The 18,130-nt window shown below is 38.3% G+C and overlaps 1 protein-coding gene and 1 long non-coding RNA gene across 11 annotated transcripts in view; both read right to left on the bottom strand.

Annotated features, from left to right (window-relative positions):
• The window catches only part of csmd3b (CUB and Sushi multiple domains 3b), a 938,142-nt gene that overhangs the window by 274,376 nt on the left and 645,636 nt on the right, over window positions 1-18,130 (bottom strand). For all 9 annotated transcript variants that reach the window (XM_035430384.1, XM_035430386.1, XM_035430391.1 and 6 more), the window contains 3 exons: window positions 7,757-7,966; window positions 7,238-7,426; window positions 1,641-1,818 (listed from right to left, as the gene is read on the bottom strand). In XM_035430384.1, coding sequence (XP_035286275.1) covers window positions 1,641-1,818; window positions 7,238-7,426; window positions 7,757-7,966 — 577 coding nt within the window. The remainder of the gene's footprint in view (window positions 1-1,640; window positions 1,819-7,237; window positions 7,427-7,756; window positions 7,967-18,130) is intronic.
• On the bottom strand, window positions 10,182-17,200 carry LOC118234077. Of its 2 annotated transcripts, XR_004766621.1 has the most exons (5): window positions 15,474-17,200; window positions 14,963-15,086; window positions 12,537-14,267; window positions 11,685-11,817; window positions 10,182-10,312 (listed from the first exon to the last, which is right to left on the bottom strand). It is a non-coding gene; the product is annotated as an uncharacterized LOC118234077 (long non-coding RNA). The 2 variants fall into 2 exon arrangements; XR_004766620.1 differs by having other exon boundaries at window positions 14,963-17,200.

Genomic DNA, 18,130 nt, shown 5'->3' with positions numbered 1-18,130 from the left:
TCAGACTGAATCTTCGTACATATATTTAAGTCAACTTTAACTTTAGGCTATGTGGTGACATGACCACCTGATGCAGCTGTTTGGATCGAACAGACATTAGACGGGAACAGGAGAATAAGGCATAGTCATAATAAATTTTCACTGATATAGGTAGGCCACAAAAAAACATAAATGTAATCAATAAATAAAAGACTGTTTGTATCATAAAACATGAAATTGTATTGAATTGCCTTACTTTGTGTTAACTTTAAAGCTATAAAGACTGTTAAGTGTACTCCATGCCGCATTTGTTTTTACCCCAACTTCGGGGTTAAATGTAACATTTCACTCTCAGTACTTTTAGTCAGATTGCTACTGAATGGTATGTCCCAGAAATTTCATTGTGGTATGTAATCATAGCCAAGGGATGTAGGTTGTTCATATTAAAAAACGATGAACCTCTCTTGAAATATTTTCATAAATGGTGCCAAATTTGAAAATCGTTATTTATAATTATTTCCCCGCTCTCCCCTATAATGTATGTTTCCTCTTTAGCGACCACACTCATATTGTAATAACTCAGAATTTTGCTCATGTTGTGTTGTGTGTGTGCCATTAAAATACAAACTGGAGTCTGGATGACTCTGTATTCTTACCAATACCAATTCTTTCCACTGCGGCAGCAAGAGAACCTAAAGCGGGCAGCATACTTCAAAAGAAGTCAAATTTTTTTCGGCTTGTCGAAACCGAAGAAGTTCTCTGCGGACGACATTGTTTTATACTCAATGCGGTTTCGCAACCACACGTAGCAACAAAAGTATCAATATTATTGTATTATGTATATATGTAATTATTGTAACATTGCCGGCAGTGTGGTCTCCATGGAGACAGGGAATCAGCTTGCGGAAATAAAACAAAATAAATCACGGCCACCATGAATTTCTGACCAGTCACACACGATGTTCGCATTGGTCATCTGCGGTGATTTCGGCTAGTTAGAAAATCTTGGAGGTGCAAGAAGTGCCAAGAAAACTTCGGCAAGGAAATGGGTTTGTGAGTTTTCTTCGCAATCACGTCATTTTGTTCTTACGACCTCGCCGAACTTCGTTTCCGCAAGAAGTATGCTGCCCGCTTTAACCTGTACAAGTTAACCAAGCTCACCCTGCAGTCTTTTTCACATTCTCTCTCTTAATTCTGCTCTTTTGAAGTTGGGGAAAGGAGGAAGCAGCTAAGCCAACTGAGCCAAGTTTTCTATCAGCTCATGCCCAAAGCTGGAGCACAAGAAAAGACGATGCTCAGTCTGGACTACTGCAACTCCTTCCAGGCTTGGCTTCTGCAGCTCTCTGTCCAGTCCCTTCAGCTCATCCATAATGCTACAGCCCGCCTGGTTTTCAGCCTCCCCAAATATGTCAGCCGCTTCCGCGTTCCCTTAACTGGCTCCAGGTGGCTACCCACATCAAATTCAAAACTCTGGGGAGTGAGCCAATCCATCACAGCCTGCACTATTTGTAACCATTAATTTTATATACTGATGAAATTTATACATTTAAATGTGTGTTGAACTGAATAGGACTTTTTCAAAATTGAAAGGTTCTGATTCTGTGACAATGTCAAAGATTTGATGAGACCAAACCATAATGCAATCATAGATGGGTTCTTACCAAACTGTGATATAATCATAGATGGGCTCCGTACTGAGAACAGTAAAGTTAATGTAAATTCCATTTCCAGGTGGAACTCGGACACTCCAAACACAGTCTTGAAAGTTGGGGTATTCTGCAGGGTGTCCTGGGGAGTAAATGGTCCCATTCATGGATGTGGTGTTGCCCCCACAAAGAGCTTTGGGAGAGAAAACAAAAGGTCAGCGGGCAGATAAACACACATAACATGATCACTAATATTTTTTCTTGATCTGGCTCTGTACTCCACAATTTTAGATTTGTAATCAAACACTGCATGTGGTTAAAAGGCAGATTGTCAGCTATTGTTGTATTTTTATACATTTTATATACAATTACAGCAGTTTTTTTAACATAGTCACTCCATTTCAGGGGACCATAATGTTTGGGACAAATGGCCTGACACGTACTTCTGATTAGTCGAGTGTGTTCAATTTCTTCCTTCGTGCAGGTATAAGACAGCTTTCAGTATCTAGTCTTGCATCTGCGCTTTTGATTGCCTTTGGGGTCTGTTATCAGTATTTGTCAACATGAGGACCACAGTTGTGCCAATGAAAGACCAGGAAGCCATCATGAGACTGAGAAATGAACTTCAGGCTAACCAAAATCAACCGTTCATCATGGAACATCATTAACACTAGAAAAAATGCACTTTTTTCATCAGCTTCTACTGCCAATGATCCAATATTACAGAATCGATTTCTGCACCCACAGAAACATACTTTCATAAAACTATTGTCTTGAAATAAAGGACACAACTGTTTCAATTTCAACATTTTTTTTTCTGAATTATAGTGGTTTTGTTATATAGGCTAAGGGAAAATGTGTCAAGGCATATTACAGGCACACAGAGAAAAATGCTAAAATGTGCAAAACACAAAATGGAAAAACTAGTTAAAGAAATACAACGTGCAATATTTTTAAAAAAGTAATTACTCATAACAAATTCCGCTTGCTTCTCCCTTCCCTATTTCAATTGAACTTTTATATACTGTCACTCTCCTCTGACTCATCGATTCTACAGGGAATGCACAGCTTTGGTTGTTTGTGTGAGGAAGGACTGCACACAAGAGAGGAGAGAGGAGGGGGGCTGGAGCCTATCCCAGCGTTCATTGGGCAAGAGGCAGGAATAAACCCTGGACAGGGCGCCAATCTATCACAGGGCACACACACCATTCACTCACACGCTCATACCTATGGGAAATTTAGGGTCTCCAATTGGCCTACCTACATGTCCTTGGACTGTGGGAGGAAACTTGAGTACCTGGAGGAAACCCACACGGACACAGGGAGAACATGCAAACTCCACACTGAAAGGCCCCAAGCTGAGATTCAAACCCACAACATTCTTGCTGTAAGGCGAAAGTGCTACCCACCATGCCGCCACCTGGTTATCAGCACCTACTAAATATTGTCTGGCAGGGGGTTTTGTGAAGAAAATGGCACAAACTGCCTGTATTTCTTTAATGACTTGATTTTTTTATTCTAAAAATGTTATTTTGAACGCAGATATTTTAAGCTCAAATATTTAGGAACCTGGTTTGCCTGGAACACGCCAACGAATAGACCCAGTCTGTTTTTGTTTTGATTTTGCCCGCGTGCCAAGGTCTTCTTCTTTTAATTTCTGGCAGACTAGGCACAGGTAGTGCATTCTTGCCTCCTGCCGGTTAAAAACAACCACGCATTTGGTCTTTGCAAACGGAAATGATGTACGTGTTTATTTGCATATTGAGGGGGAAGTGAGATCCGATCACAAGTGGTCACTCGAGATGCATGTGGAGATGCATTCTGATGCCAGGTGTGAACTGACATCCGTCTCGACTGAATCTAGACGCAATCTGGGTATATCTGGATACAAAGTACAGGTCTGAACAGGGCCTCTGACAGACCAGAAACACTCTTCAGGAGGCAGGCGTAAATGTGCCAGTGACTACTGTCTGCAGAAGACTTCATGAGTAGCAGCACTAGGATTTAGTTGTTCATTCAACAAGTTAGCTTGCAGTTCCCAACATTGCGATGGAAGTGGTTATTTTCCAAATTACTGCTTGGAGTTGCATGCTGAGAACAACCAGATCTTCCCAGTAGTGAGGTGCCTGAATTCTTTCCCTGGACAAAGCCAGAGATGCAAACCCAGCTACCCCGCTTGGATTACGCTTAGCCCCTTCACGCAATGCCCCTGGCGGTCGGCACACCTGCGTGCCTAGATTTCTCAATTCAGACATTCTGTGCTCCTGCAACCAAATTACGAGTTGAAATCACAAACTCGGTGTTCTAACTTTATTAGTAGACAATTTAGGACAACTTTGTCAAAGTTGTCGCTAGTCGTTCATTTACCAAACACCCCCTCCCTGCAGTGTCATCTGTAACTACACCCCCGACGCATGACACACTGGACAATAGTGTCTATCTGGGCATACATGAAAACAATCCTTTACCACTAAAAATGTGTATTCCGTAGCAACAAGATAAAGCCAACAATAGCCGAAGGTATGCAAGTACAGCTCCAGAAAACAGTATCAGCTAGGTTTATCAGCAAACATATGCCATAGCCATGCTCAGAAGTTCTCAATAATAATAATACTTTCCAAAAAATAACAGAACGGAACTCCTACGTTTCGCTGGGTACAGTGTCTTTTACTGCTATCAGAGAGTGAATGCCTGAGGTGGCGATGATGAGACAAAACTTTTTGTTATGCTGGGCTGTAAAACGGTATCCCAAAAGTAAAAATACGTTGTTAGAAAGCTTATACTGACACCTGCTGGAAAAAATTATTGTCAATCAATTATTGTAGTAAAAAGGACAACAACGCTGTAAACAACATGTGTGGTTTTACGCACAGCCATTTTGGAAGATACCCAGGTGTCACAAATGAGTATATATTTCACAAATGGATTGTCCAAGACAATATATGATCACTCGGTCTTAAAAGGGACATCTCTATGCGTAAAACCAATGGTGAGATTGTATATTTATTCTATATTTAGTCACCAGTATTGACAGTAGAATTACATGGTATAATTTTATTAAAAAATAGTCTTCATTATTCAGTGAGCAGCATTTGCACTGCTTTATTGGCATTTCTTAGGGCTATTTTTGGGCTTATCTTGTTGCTATGATGAAATACAAATTTTTGGCGGTGAAATAATGTTTTTATGAATGCCCAGCTAGACACTATTGTCCACTGTGTCATGTGTGTGGGGTGTAGCTGCAGATGCATTAATAAATAGTACAACAGTCTTGACTCTAAGCTGCCATTGTCTCCATCGGCAGATGACAGAGAGGGGGTGCTTGTTAAATGGACGCTTGTTAAATGGTGGCGCTTAGAAACTTGTATTCGGCATAGTTGTCATGTATAGTCTACTAATAAAGCCAGAACACAGAGTTGTGTTTTCAACTCATAGTTTGGTTGCAAGAGCACTGAAAGTCTGATTTGAGCAATCTAGGCACGCCAGCATCATGGCTGCTAGGGGGATCATGCATACGGAAAATGGCTTAAATGAAGCAAGACTTCATAATGTAGGTATAAAGTGCCACAAATGCTAATATATTGGCAAAAATGCAAAACTTAAGCTGTTCTCATTCAGTTTGAAATGAAATAGAGAAATCACAGTATTTTGGCTTTCGTCACTCTAGTAGCTAGAAGACTTTGTAGCTTGGTTTAATTGTTGCCTGATCTAGTGTCTATAAATAGTAGCTCAGAAACATTCCCATTATTGCAAAAGCTGACTCTCCCAAAAAGATCTCAAAATATTAGTATTTAATGTCACCATAATTTTAACTAGGAGAGGGTCAATTTCCCTATAAGCTCAACCTCTTTGCATAAGCCCCCAAGTGGTCATGACGCTGGCATCCTGAACTCATCTCTGAACAGTTCATCCTCGCTTGAATGACACCTCGTTTATACATTAGAGGACAGTATAAACTTTCCAACAGTGTATTGCATATCTCATTTTATTTTATTTAGAAGGGCTCAGACCTGCAGGCAACCACTTAAACTTCTGCTTCATCACTGCATTGTGCAGTAAACCGTAACATTAAGCAATAAAATACAAGCACTCCAATACCTTTGGTTATTGGAAGATATTTTACAAATTATTCCAACTCATCAACATGGCTAAAGAAATTCTCCAGTCAGTACTCAGAAGAGGATGAACCACAATGTCTACCTAGGATGCGTATGAAGGCGTGCATATTACTGCTTTTATTAAATTATTTACATTGTGTCATATTTTTGATAGTTATATTTGCATTTATCGTAAGACACAACTATTAGCCTATGCTAATAATGCTAAGAACTTTTGTATTGGGGCTAACTAACAGGCTTAGGTGTTTGTATTGTCTCATTGTGGGCGTACATTGGGCAGTGTCAGCAGTTCGTAGTGTAGTGCCTTGTAGGGGCCTGCTTTGTTAGCATTCATTAGTGGCTCAGTCATGTGTTTTACATTACATTACATTACAGGCATTTAGCAGACGCTCTTATCCAGAGCAACGTTTTGTTTGATGCACAGATTTACAGAGAAGCCCGAACATAGCCAAAATCAATGTTTGCTCTTAAAACATTGTAAGGGACAAATGTATATGCTTTATAATGGACAAAAAACACTTCACTCATTTTTAGACGGGTTTTGGATAGGTTTTTGGACCCTGAGATATCTAAGACACCATACTGATTAAATATTTCCATTGTGAGAATGATGTAAAATTAGGTTTCATGAGTCAAAACAACTGATTTGTAGTTACATATATGATTATGTTATGATTTATAGCAAAGCTCAATTTAAATTTTGCATAGATTTGGAGACACTAAGGGACACCAGGGTACACTGCTTACTTTTTGCTTCATAGATTTTTAGTAAATCTCTCAGTATTTCATTTCAAACTGAAGAACAACTTCATTTTTGCATTTTCACCGATTGTATTTGTGACATTTTATTTCTGCCTAAATTAAAAATATAATTTAATCTAATAGTACTGCAGTATCCAGTTGTGAGTGATACCGTGATCTTGCTTTATTTAAGCCATTTTCCAAGTCTCTGTGATGCTCGCATCTGGAGTTATAAAGCTTTAAATAGGGCACCCCATAAATGTGCCCAAATTTGGCATCTGAGCAAAGGGGTTAAAAAGATGAAATAGACCTGGTGGTGTGTCCCTCCCTTTTAGTAGATAAAATGTTCATACTTATTTTAGTTAGCATTTAGTTGGAAGTGAGAAAATTAGTCCTGCATCTAGGTCTGGCATTAATAAGGGTAGCTGTGTAACATAGCTATACCAACAGTATTTGGGGAGCCCATGGTGATTGTAGTCCACATGTGAAATGGCATTCAGATTGGTTATGAAACGGCAGAGATAGAGCTTGTTTTATTTTGGAGGGAAAAACAATACAAAACAATCAATACAAACATACCCTGAATATAACTGCACTGATTTTTCACACATCAGTCATGAGACCAGGATGCATAGAATTAGTGGTATAACTGACTAAGAGTTTCTTTTGACAATAACAGGAATAACCAACAACAATTAATTTCAGTCAAATGTGAAATGAGTCTTGAGAAAAACAGAAGGAAGAGAATCTCACCTTCACATCGTGGCACAGGGTAATTCCAGTTTCTGCTGATACCATGCAGACAGGTGAGTGAGGCCTCACCAGTGAGGGAATACCCTGGCAGGCACTCAAACGACACTGTCATGCCGACGCTGAAGTCAGTGCCGATCACAATGCCATTGCGGAAAGGCCGGGGGTCAGGACAGCTCTGCAGCTGATAGGCTAATAAATAACACATGCCATTATAGAAGGTTATGAAGCCAGACATGTTAGTGCTGCACATATCATTATTAGGGTGATTAAATAAATAGACCATTGCATATTCCTGTACAGTGCAAAAAATGAATATACCATATTTTCCTTTGATAAAAAAGAAATTAAAAGTGTACATGAGAAGTAATTAACTGAGTGATAATTATAACTACTTTGGAATGAAATATTGCAGCCAAGCAGTTCAATGCAGCTAATTTGGCCTGTGATTGTAGTAGATTGTTGTAAGAGTTGCCTTGCAGGAGAAATGGCAGGAATATTTGGAATGAACAGATCCCTCACCCTGGTAAGTGATGTGGAAGCCAGGCTTGTTTTGAGAGTAGTCACTGTGGAAGAAGAAACTGGTCTCATGGGTTGTGCTGAAGAACGGCTCTGGAACTAGTGGCCCACTGAACCTGTCAATCACTGTTCCTGCCGGTACAGATCCACTCCGGACCTCCAGATAGTCATGGATAGCTTCCGTAGAGAAATTTATGAATTGCAGGTGAATTCCTGGGGCATAAAACAAAGGATAAGGAAAATCAAATTTAAATGAATAATTACCATGCCTAAAGCTCCCTAGATTTATTTCAGCTCAGAAAATATAATATGATAAGTCCTACATTTCAAATGTGTAGGGAAGTGACACACAGTGAGCATATTGTATACAAAATTGCACAGCTGCTGAAGGAGAAATTCTAAGTTCTTTAGATCTCAAGCTGGATAAACTGCAAGATTTTGCCCAACATACCAGGACTACAATGCAAAATAGAGCTGTGGATGTGGTGCGCATAAAGCTACCAGGACAATACCCACCTGACTACTTAAATTATTTTTTTAAATAAGTGCTATGTAAAGCAGTTTATGACTTCTTGGAAAATTAGTTGGGTATCCTGGGTCAATGCATGACACCAGAGTGCTGAAGAACAGCCTGGTTTTTAAAGCACTGGAGACAAATCTCTTCCCCGGCTGTGATTGTTTTACAACATTGTAGGTGCCTTCTTGCACATCCAATATCACCAATTGGGATGTCCTCAAACCTGACCAAAACATGATGCATAACATCCCGTGCACTGTCCGCACCAGGACAAAAGAAGTGGCAGTCAGTACAATACTCATTATGTAATAGTTATCCATAGCCACAAACATCATGTCCAATTCACGCAGTAAGCATAAGCTAGGTCAGAAAGTTATGCAAGTACTTGACCACTATATTCATGATCTAGCACCATGCGACTTTTTTCTTTTCTGCACTCAAGGGAACCTGTTTCGAGTCTGTTCCAGAAGTGAAGAAGAAAACGACGGAGCTTCTGAGACAACTAATGGAAGAACACCTACTGCACTGCTTTGATCAGTGGAAGACGAGGCGGTGTGTAGTTGCAGAAGGGGAATATATTGAAGGGGAAAGGAACTTAAATATAAGTTCTCTTTATTGAAATTAATTACAGCATTAGTCTCATTATTTAATAGCCACACCTTTTATATGCACTGTTTGTGGAATTGTTAAAGGCAAAGAGAGAGAGCGAGAGACAGGCTGCGAAGATCCTAGATAACTCATCAAAAGAAATACATTGGCTACTACAAGAGTAATGAAGCAGCATTTCATTCCACCATAAACGTGTTCACCACCGCTTACTATGTTATAAAACACTGCAATCGGATCAACATGTCTACAATAAGCACTCAAGCACTAGGCCAGTTGCCCAGCTGTAGTTAAGACGACAAAAACCAATGTTGTGTAAATTGTTATGTTGAGTCCGAAGCTGAGAAGAGTGTATGCTGGGTTTTTTGTTCCAACCACAACTACAATCCAAGAATTTTAACAAGCTGTAATTTTTTTTCTTAATGAGACTTCTCATGTTTAGCGGGGTTATTAATGCTCTTAAACCACACTATGTCAGAAATATGCATGTTACAAAACATAATTGTCCCACCTTCACATTGTGCTATATTGCAAACAAATACATAAAAAAGGTAAGTTTTCTTAACTGATCAAATTAAAAACTGTGGTGAATCCGCAGGCTCCTAGTTAGGTTGTTGAACACGTTTAAGTTATTCAAAAAAAATCTCCCCTTAAACTTATTATCACAAAGCAGGTTTGCTTTATTATTTGTTTTCTCTGAATTCTTCATTATGTGCCAAATAGCTAGTTTTAGTTGCCACATTTTCACCAGTTAGGAGCCTATTGATTCACTTCAGTCTTTAATATGTTAAAAATCAATTAAAATGATCAATTAAATCGATCAATTAAAACAATTCACCTGATTATAACATTTTACCACTGTAATGGTTTCTACTGGGTTGTTCCCTCAACTGCTCACCATAACAGATGGCTTTCCAATTAAATTGTAATGGTTTTGATGGTCACCACTGGTTATTATACACATATTTAAGATGTACCGGTCCAGTTCACCAGTTTTCCCCTGCTGATTCCTGAATTCCAAAATGATTTTTACTGATTTTTCACCTTGGCTTGCACTCTGTTAACATAAACAATTCAATGAACCAATATGCAACACCTAATCTTTTACCCATTTTGTAATAAGGCCACCAAAAACCACAACCAATTTTTAAATTTATAATCAATTTAACTTTTATTCGACCCCATATACTTACAATTTTAGAATGCAAATATTTCTGAATTAGAATATTATATTATTTTTCTAATAAATAAATAAAATACAATTGAACATAAATGACAGCATCTGTATATTAATTTTCTATACTTACCTGCTTACATTTGTTCAATTGTTAAAATAGTAAATGTAACATTTGTTAATTATTTGACAATTATTTTTCAGAAAGACAAGGCTAAAATAAAACAAGGAGGTGCAGTCTTGCCGTATGGGTGCCGTCAATCTGTAAAGAAGTAATAGGGACACAAAAGTAAAAATACAGGAACACCGTGGCAATGCATGTTCAGTGTCATAATTTGCTCCACATATGTGAATAAACACTGAATAAACACAGAAGAGAGTATTTGGGTTCATTAAGTTTTTTTACACAGTAAATTAAATTTCAAAAGGTTTCTTGCCATCATATGAATTCATTAACAGCAGTGATCATTTTATGAAGACATTAAAGGTAAATATAAAATAAATATGCTATTAAAATGACTGGATTACAGGAAATTCTTCTATCATTCCTTGCAATGTTAATGGGCACAAACATACAAATCCACCTACCTACCACAACACCTCCCTATATACTTGACAGATTCATTTCAACAGGAAACTTAAGATAATTTTATACTATATAATCATGCCTAATATCTAACCTGATGCATTTTTTAGATCACACTAGGGCTAGTCAAAGTCACACCCAGTTCGGTTACAAATGGCAGCAACAATCAAAGTAGTTAGTCCTGCTAAAAGCAGGTATCTGTTCACCTGTTCTTAAAAAGACAATGAGTAGTAAAGTGCATGTGTAACATGAACTAGACTCAACAACTAGTAGTTATAAATTGTGATAGTACTTAATCTGTACACAGTTGGCTAGCACAATAGAGGATTTCTCTTCATCTAATATGAACAGAATGAAGCAAATATATCACGGATAGCTAGCTAGGCACCTGCTGAATTATATTAGAAAAAAGAGTCTAAAATATAAACATATAAGCTGTAACTAGACTAGCTGCCCTCTATACAGTCATTTATGGACATCAAGCTCACACTGTCGCAAGTACAATATTGGAACTGTTGTGTTGCTTGTTCTTACAAATTTCCACTTTATTTATCAAGTCAGACCAATTGATGTGCATTCATTTAGAATGGTGATTGAACTTTTCAGATACTAATACTTTGGGCATATTCAGGCATATATGGAGAAATAATACACATATCCCAGCCAATTAGAATTTAGTATTCAGCCAAGCCATTGTGCATTGGTTTTGTGGGCGTGCAACATTTGTGAGATGAAAATAAAATTATTTGTGTCATATTCAACACTGTGTTCATTGACACAATGAACTGAGCATTAAGACTTTATTATGATGGAAAGACTTGGGTACTGATAAGCGTTGTTATTTGTTAATTTATTTTCTATACAACCAGTGGTGTCGCCCGGCCGAGGTACGTTCTAAAAATAGATTCTTCCCCAAGGACAAGCACATTATATGATCACTCAATCTGTGAAATAATTGAAAATCACCATCCCTAATTGCCAATCATGCAGAAATTGAACAATTACATTTCTACAAAATAAACATAATTTACACATCACATGATTTTACCCTGTTCATTGCAGATAAGTGCCTCTCACAGTTGATGCTGGATACTGGAACTGTAAGAGCTGGTTTAAGTTGGGGCAGAGTTGTTATCATGCTCAGAGATCATCTGCTTCATGACCACCAGCTGAGACTTGTCCTAGTAGAATGGATAAAATATTTTCAGGTTTCAGAAAAACAAGTTATTGAATACAAATGTTTTTGTTAATGCTATTAAACTTCAGGGGATGGGTTGGTTAATGGTTGTCATGGGGTCGTCCCATCATCATGGTGTATCAGTCAGAATACAGAGGAGTCATAACTCAAGACAATAAAATATATAAAATATATATATATATATATAATATATATATATATATATATATATTTAAAAATATAGAAAAGTATATTTTCTATAAACTTAAGGAGAGATCATGTGGCACAAGCCAACTCAACTTATCCCCCTGGGCCTTTATTCCCAGGCATGTCGTCTCTACTTTTACAGATGGCTGTTTTTGTCAGCAAATTAAAAAATGGGTAAAATGTGTGGTTTACACAAAAAGTGGCATGGACCACGCATAAACAGCGCCCAATCAGAGAGTCCTTCCCAATGAACTGTGGCCCTTCCTCTCCCTCTAGAATTCAAATTCAAATTCAAATGAGCTTCATTGGCATGATTATTGGTACAGCAATAATGAATATACAGTCTAAGTGTTGTGTTCGACAGAATCAGATTCAGAATGGGCGTGTCCTAGCCGATACCCGATCCACAAAATATGGTGGTATCGGGAGCTGATACTGATCCGTGGATCAAATCAGGACCTCCCTATTAAAAATTAATATACAGATGCTGTCATTTATGTTCAATTGTATCAATACCTCATTTTGGAACCATGTCCATAATGTGCCTGGGTCCTCTTCTCTCACATTCTGTCTCTTCCCCCTTTCCTCCTCCGCCTGGATGTTTAGGCTGTTGACCATCTGGTTGACCTCACAGAAGTGTGAGGTTACTGGTCTCCTGCCTCTGGTCTCAATGGTAACAGGGACATAAAATATATTAAAACAGAGCAGGTTAATTTTAAGTCTAGCAAATTCCTTCAGAAACCCATTCAAGAGCAATGTTGTTTGATCATCAGGAAGTTGACGTCCTCTCTTTGAAACAGTTTGGACAAGCGACTGAGACGGAAAACAATATCTGCTTTGAGGTGGAACACAGCAACAAATCTGTATGTAGCACAGAATGTGTACAGGCCCCACGCCACAGGATCTTTCTTGATGGCCGCCTCCTCTACGTGTGCTGCCAGATGTGCTTGAGATGTTTGGTTTTGTGAAAGCAATCTTGTGTCCTTCACCTCCTAATGAAAAATAGCAAGGCAATAAAGTTGAGCTCTTACAAGTGTTTTTCCTTAAATAGGTAGACTTACAGTCACTTTGAGGTGGTCCACTACAATCGAAGTAGCAACTGCCTGGAGCATTGCTGTGAATAGCTGTATATAGCACAGTTTACAAATGCAAGACACTAGCCAAAGCCATGTGTTGGTCAGCTGCTTGGCAACTCCAATCCACCAACCCGTTCTAAATACTTTAAATTATGTTGCCCTCTTAATGATTTAAATAACATATTACTTACAATGAATTTTTCATTTTTCTCTAATATTCTATTTAAAACTTAAAACATATTTTTTCAAATGAATGGGATGAAGACTACCCATCATCACTGAAATTCCGTCAGTTCCCAAACCGAACACATGGTTGCCTTTTGTTTCCATCACTTCTCACACAGCTTCAACAATGATGTCCAAAAGCTGGTTAAAAAGCCACCCTTCTTTGCCAGGGTACCTAAAACAAATTCCATCAGAATAATCATGCCATCCTTACACAATGTCTGATTCTAATTATTCATTATTAATAGAAACATGGAGGTGGATGTCCAGTTGCTTGGTCATCGCAACATCAGTTGACTCAGCCATTTCCAGGCCAATGGCGTGTGAGGAGAGGACTACCTATAGGATGGGTTCTTCAACCACATGGGCCAGGATGTGCAGCATCTCAGCAGGTATATTTATGTGACCTGTAACTGGCCCTCTGGTAACTCTAGTTAGTGTAGGCAATTTTATCAATAACCAATCACATGGGAAATAAATATTGATTTTGGATTCAAATATACTGTACTTTCAGATTAGAGAAATAATCACATCCAAGCAGAGCAGAGTATTTGGAGTAATTATTGGCTAATTAATTTTGCAATAATCGGTGGTGTAATGCTAAGGAAAAATAATTAAGATATTGCAGGCTAATTTATTGTATTTGTTCCACATTTCAATGTTTTCAATAAATGTATCCAAAATGTAAGTAAAGCTTTCATTGACTTTGAGACAATGCTACATGAATTGTATGCAACAGCCCATCAGCTTATAAACAGCTTGTCGTAGGTAAGAGTCAATTGTAATTAATCATAAACAAGAATAATAACATACCTCTATATTCAACCTTCTTCATTCAGTCTTCTTTTCATTGATGTCAAATATTTTCTCACAGAGAAAATGCCACACCAGTCTTCAACTCCCTCCATTTGATATCCTCTCCTTTAAAGTCTGTCCTCCAGGCATTCTGGTTAAAAATAACATAAATAATCACCAAAAATGTTTTAAACAATTTAAATATACATCATTAGTTATTAACTATTGTGTCAATGTACACTAATCAGAAAATTTAAAAAAAAATCTTGTCTACTTTTTGTGGTGTCAAAGGGGGCTTTACCACAGAGCCTTTCATAGAGCATTTGGACCCTTTCACACTTCCATCTCCTGTTTTGTGTCAGGGAGCTCCAAATGGCTCCAGGCAACAATTAGCAAAATTCTGAATTTGAATCAAATCCATTTATTATCTTATTATTATTATTATTATTATTATTATTATTATTATCTTTTTTTATTTTTTTACCATGAATATTCAACTTCCGATGCAAACCTTTAAGAAATTGAAATACATTTAGTTCCCCAACCTTCCCTAGAGATCATTTATTGAAATCCACAGATTTATGAATAAACTCATGAGCGGGTATAGATGGATAAACAGATAGATAGCTGATTTAAAGTAAATTCCATTTAAACAAGGGTTTCATTTGTATTTAGTCTCTTGTCAGAAGAGTAACAGTTTTTTCATGACCATGGTTTTGGAAATCTTTAGGCGGAAGCAAAGGATATTGGATTAATGATGAACAGCTGTGTGTGCTTTAGATCTAGCCTATTTCAGTAAATGTTTTGTTGAACCCTTACATTTTTATTTGCTTATTTATATTTTACCTTTCCATCATTCTCCATGTTAAGGGTGGTCTCCATCTGGGGTTCAATCCGGGGCTCCACCATCTGGGGTTCAATCAGGTGCTCCACCATTGGGGGTTCAATCTGGGGCTCTACCTCAAGATTTCTGGACCCCAAAATATTCAAAATATTTAATTGTCTTGATTCGTTCATTGATATTTAATGTACTGCCTTGTGCAAGAAGCATCAACAGTTGAGCACATGAAAAGCTGCATATATAGGCTACAGTCATATTCCAGTCCCTCTCTCAAATCTTTTGGGTGAAATAAAATAAAATAATGAATAAATTTACTGTGTAATATTAGGGAAATTAACTAGCTAGGCAAAGAAATCACCCTCCCAAAACAGCATAGCATACAATAGAGTAATAACATTGCTATTTAATTAGAAGGTGTCTATCATTTTATCAAAATGTTTACCATCCTGTTAACATATGGCACAATTCATAGTTATACAAAAACATCTACATGATGAATTAGTAGCTACATCTTACCTGCAAGCTTTAAAATGTGTCCTTGGCTTTAGAGTAAAACCTTGTGCTCTGGGGGATTTTTTTCCCACCACAGTAAGATGTTTCTTCTTTTTGTTGAAGTCTTTTCCTTGGGTTACAAAACAGTGAACACGTACGAATTGCAAGAAATGCTGTTTGGGAGAACCTGCTCTCATATTATCGATAACATCAAACACACAGGACAGGACACTTTTACAATATGCAAGTAAAGACCAGTTCCATTAATCTCTATGGGGAGTCCATACACATCCCCTTAACAGCTAAAGCTAGCGCTGGGCAACCTCTGACATATTTGCCAGCACAGAAATAAAACCACAAAAGTATTTAAAAAAAATAAAAATAAAAATAAATAAATAAATAAATACAGCCGTTACCTTTATCGTCCGTTAGTATTTAAGCCTTGATCATGAGAGCTAGCAAGCCACTTTAGCAACCTTGAAAGTTTTTGTTTTAGCAACCTTGAAAGTTCTTAGCTGGTTGTCAAACTACTTTATGACGACTTTACTCGTAAAATTGTGACAATATTGTGACAACCTTGCAGAGACCAAGTTAAACTTTCTGACAACCTTTTCACAACGTTGTCAGAATGTTGTGTGTGTGCTGGGTAGGTATAAAATCTCCATAGCTTTTTTGCTGGTGCGTGCAGTGGTTTAGAGTTTCATTTGGCACTCCTGCTGCAAGAGATCTTCACGGCAGAGGCTAATTTGCATATATTTTCTTGTTTTTCCACAGGAACAAGTTGTTGTTCCCAAAAGTGAACCACGACCAGGTGGCAAATGTGAGCACTCAAAACCATATCTGACAGTTAACACAACCGTGGGACGAGCAAACTAGAACAGTGGCTTGCGTCAAATTACGATCTTATTGTAACAGGAAAGGAGATAAAAATACATTTTAGTGACAAGCTGTACATTAAGACATGGTTTTTCTGTGTATTTGAGTGAAATGTAGGGGAGGGCGGGGCACGTTGGACCACGGGGCACATTGAAACATGGGCTTATTAGGAGATACGCTGCAGCAACACGGACGTATTTTTGTGAATACATCTCTCTACGTGACATCCACCAACCCTGAAGATAGTGGGATTATTTGAAACCATCAAGACTATTTATTCACGATTGTCTATTTTTACCTCATGTAATTATTTTTAACTGAAGTGTTTTTTTTACTTCTACTTTTTATATACATGTGTCATGGTCCTGTCTTCCTGTCTGCGTTTTCCCTGTTGGGCCGCCAGATGGCGGCACTTCTGTTTTGTGTCCTGCTCCCCCTATGTGAATTGTATGACTGTTTTCAATTGTCTTCCTATTAGTGCTTGCTGGTTGTCTCGTTTTCCCTTCCCTCTCTGTGGCCTGATTGTTCATGGTGCCCTCCTGTGTCTCGTCAGTGTGTTCTATTTAAGTTTCCCTCTTCCTTGACTCAGGTGCAGGATTCTTGTGGTTATGTCTGGTTGTTCTGTGCTCCCCTCCTCAAGTTCCTGCTCCATGCGTTCCTGTCTATGTTCTGGTTTCCTAGTGTTTGTATTTTTCTGGATTTTCTTGTTCCTGCGTTTTGTAGTTTCCCTTGTTTGTTAGAAGTTGCCCTGTGAGGCTTTTTGTTCCTTTTTGTTCCTTTTGTGCAGTAAAGTCTTTTGTTCCCTTCATTTGGAGTTTTTGCATTTTTGCCTCTGCATTTGGGTCCAAACCCCCCACGCAGCCTGACAACATGTCACAAAATTGAAACATATATCATTTTAATGACTATTATAGTGGCTACAAGATAGAATATTTTCATGTTTCATGCTACATAGCACTGAGTGACAGCTAGCCAAATATGCGGTCTCCAGTAGGCGGGGCACGTTGGAACGATGTGTACCAACGTGCCCCGCCTTCAAGCGAATATCCATTTTTCTTTACTTTTATTCACAGTATGAGAAATAGGCAACGTAAAACTGATAGAGGAGTGGCCAGGGAGGTACTTGAGCTAGCAGCCAGATATGTGGAGAAAGGGATGTCAGTTTGTGGAGTTGCCAAAACCTTCTCCATCATTCACGTCTCCCTGCGACGCTACAGAGTGCTTGTCCTGTGGGGGATGGGCTCACGAAGCCTGCGCTGAGGGCTATAAGCACTATGTGTGCCACGATATGGTGCCAAAAGTTAATATAATAATAAAACAACTATATTGATGGTATGAACGAATGAAAGAAAATGTCACAAATTTAGTTAAGATTCTTCACACACATATTAGAACATGGCTTCACATACCACTAGATATCATTCAGTTTCAAGTGCTTGAATCACATTGTATATGCATGGTGTAACAGCATGTAACAACAACAACAACCTTTTCAAAATTAAACACGATCATTTTGGATAACGCTTCTCAGTTCTTTGTCTTCTCCGCATGTTCAACGCGTTTTTTTGTCAAGTTGCCATCCCTGAGATGTACAATAGACTGAGAAACAAGGTTCAATTTTTGATCTCGGAGGGTCATCACTTCACGCTGACGACGGACATGTGGTGAAGTATTGATATGACACCGTATTTGTCACTGACATCAACAAAGATTGGAAGATGTATCCAAGTGCCTCCAAACAAGCTTCTTCCCAGAGAACCACACGGCAGAAAATTTGGCTGATGCCCTTGAAGAGGCCCTGCGTG

The sequence above is a fragment of the Anguilla anguilla genome, chromosome 8 (assembly GCF_013347855.1).
Source record: "Anguilla anguilla isolate fAngAng1 chromosome 8, fAngAng1.pri, whole genome shotgun sequence".
Lineage (NCBI taxonomy): Eukaryota > Metazoa > Chordata > Actinopteri > Anguilliformes > Anguillidae > Anguilla > Anguilla anguilla.
The sequence above is the reverse complement of the archived record's forward strand: the minus strand, read 5'-3'. Positions and strand labels throughout refer to the sequence as shown.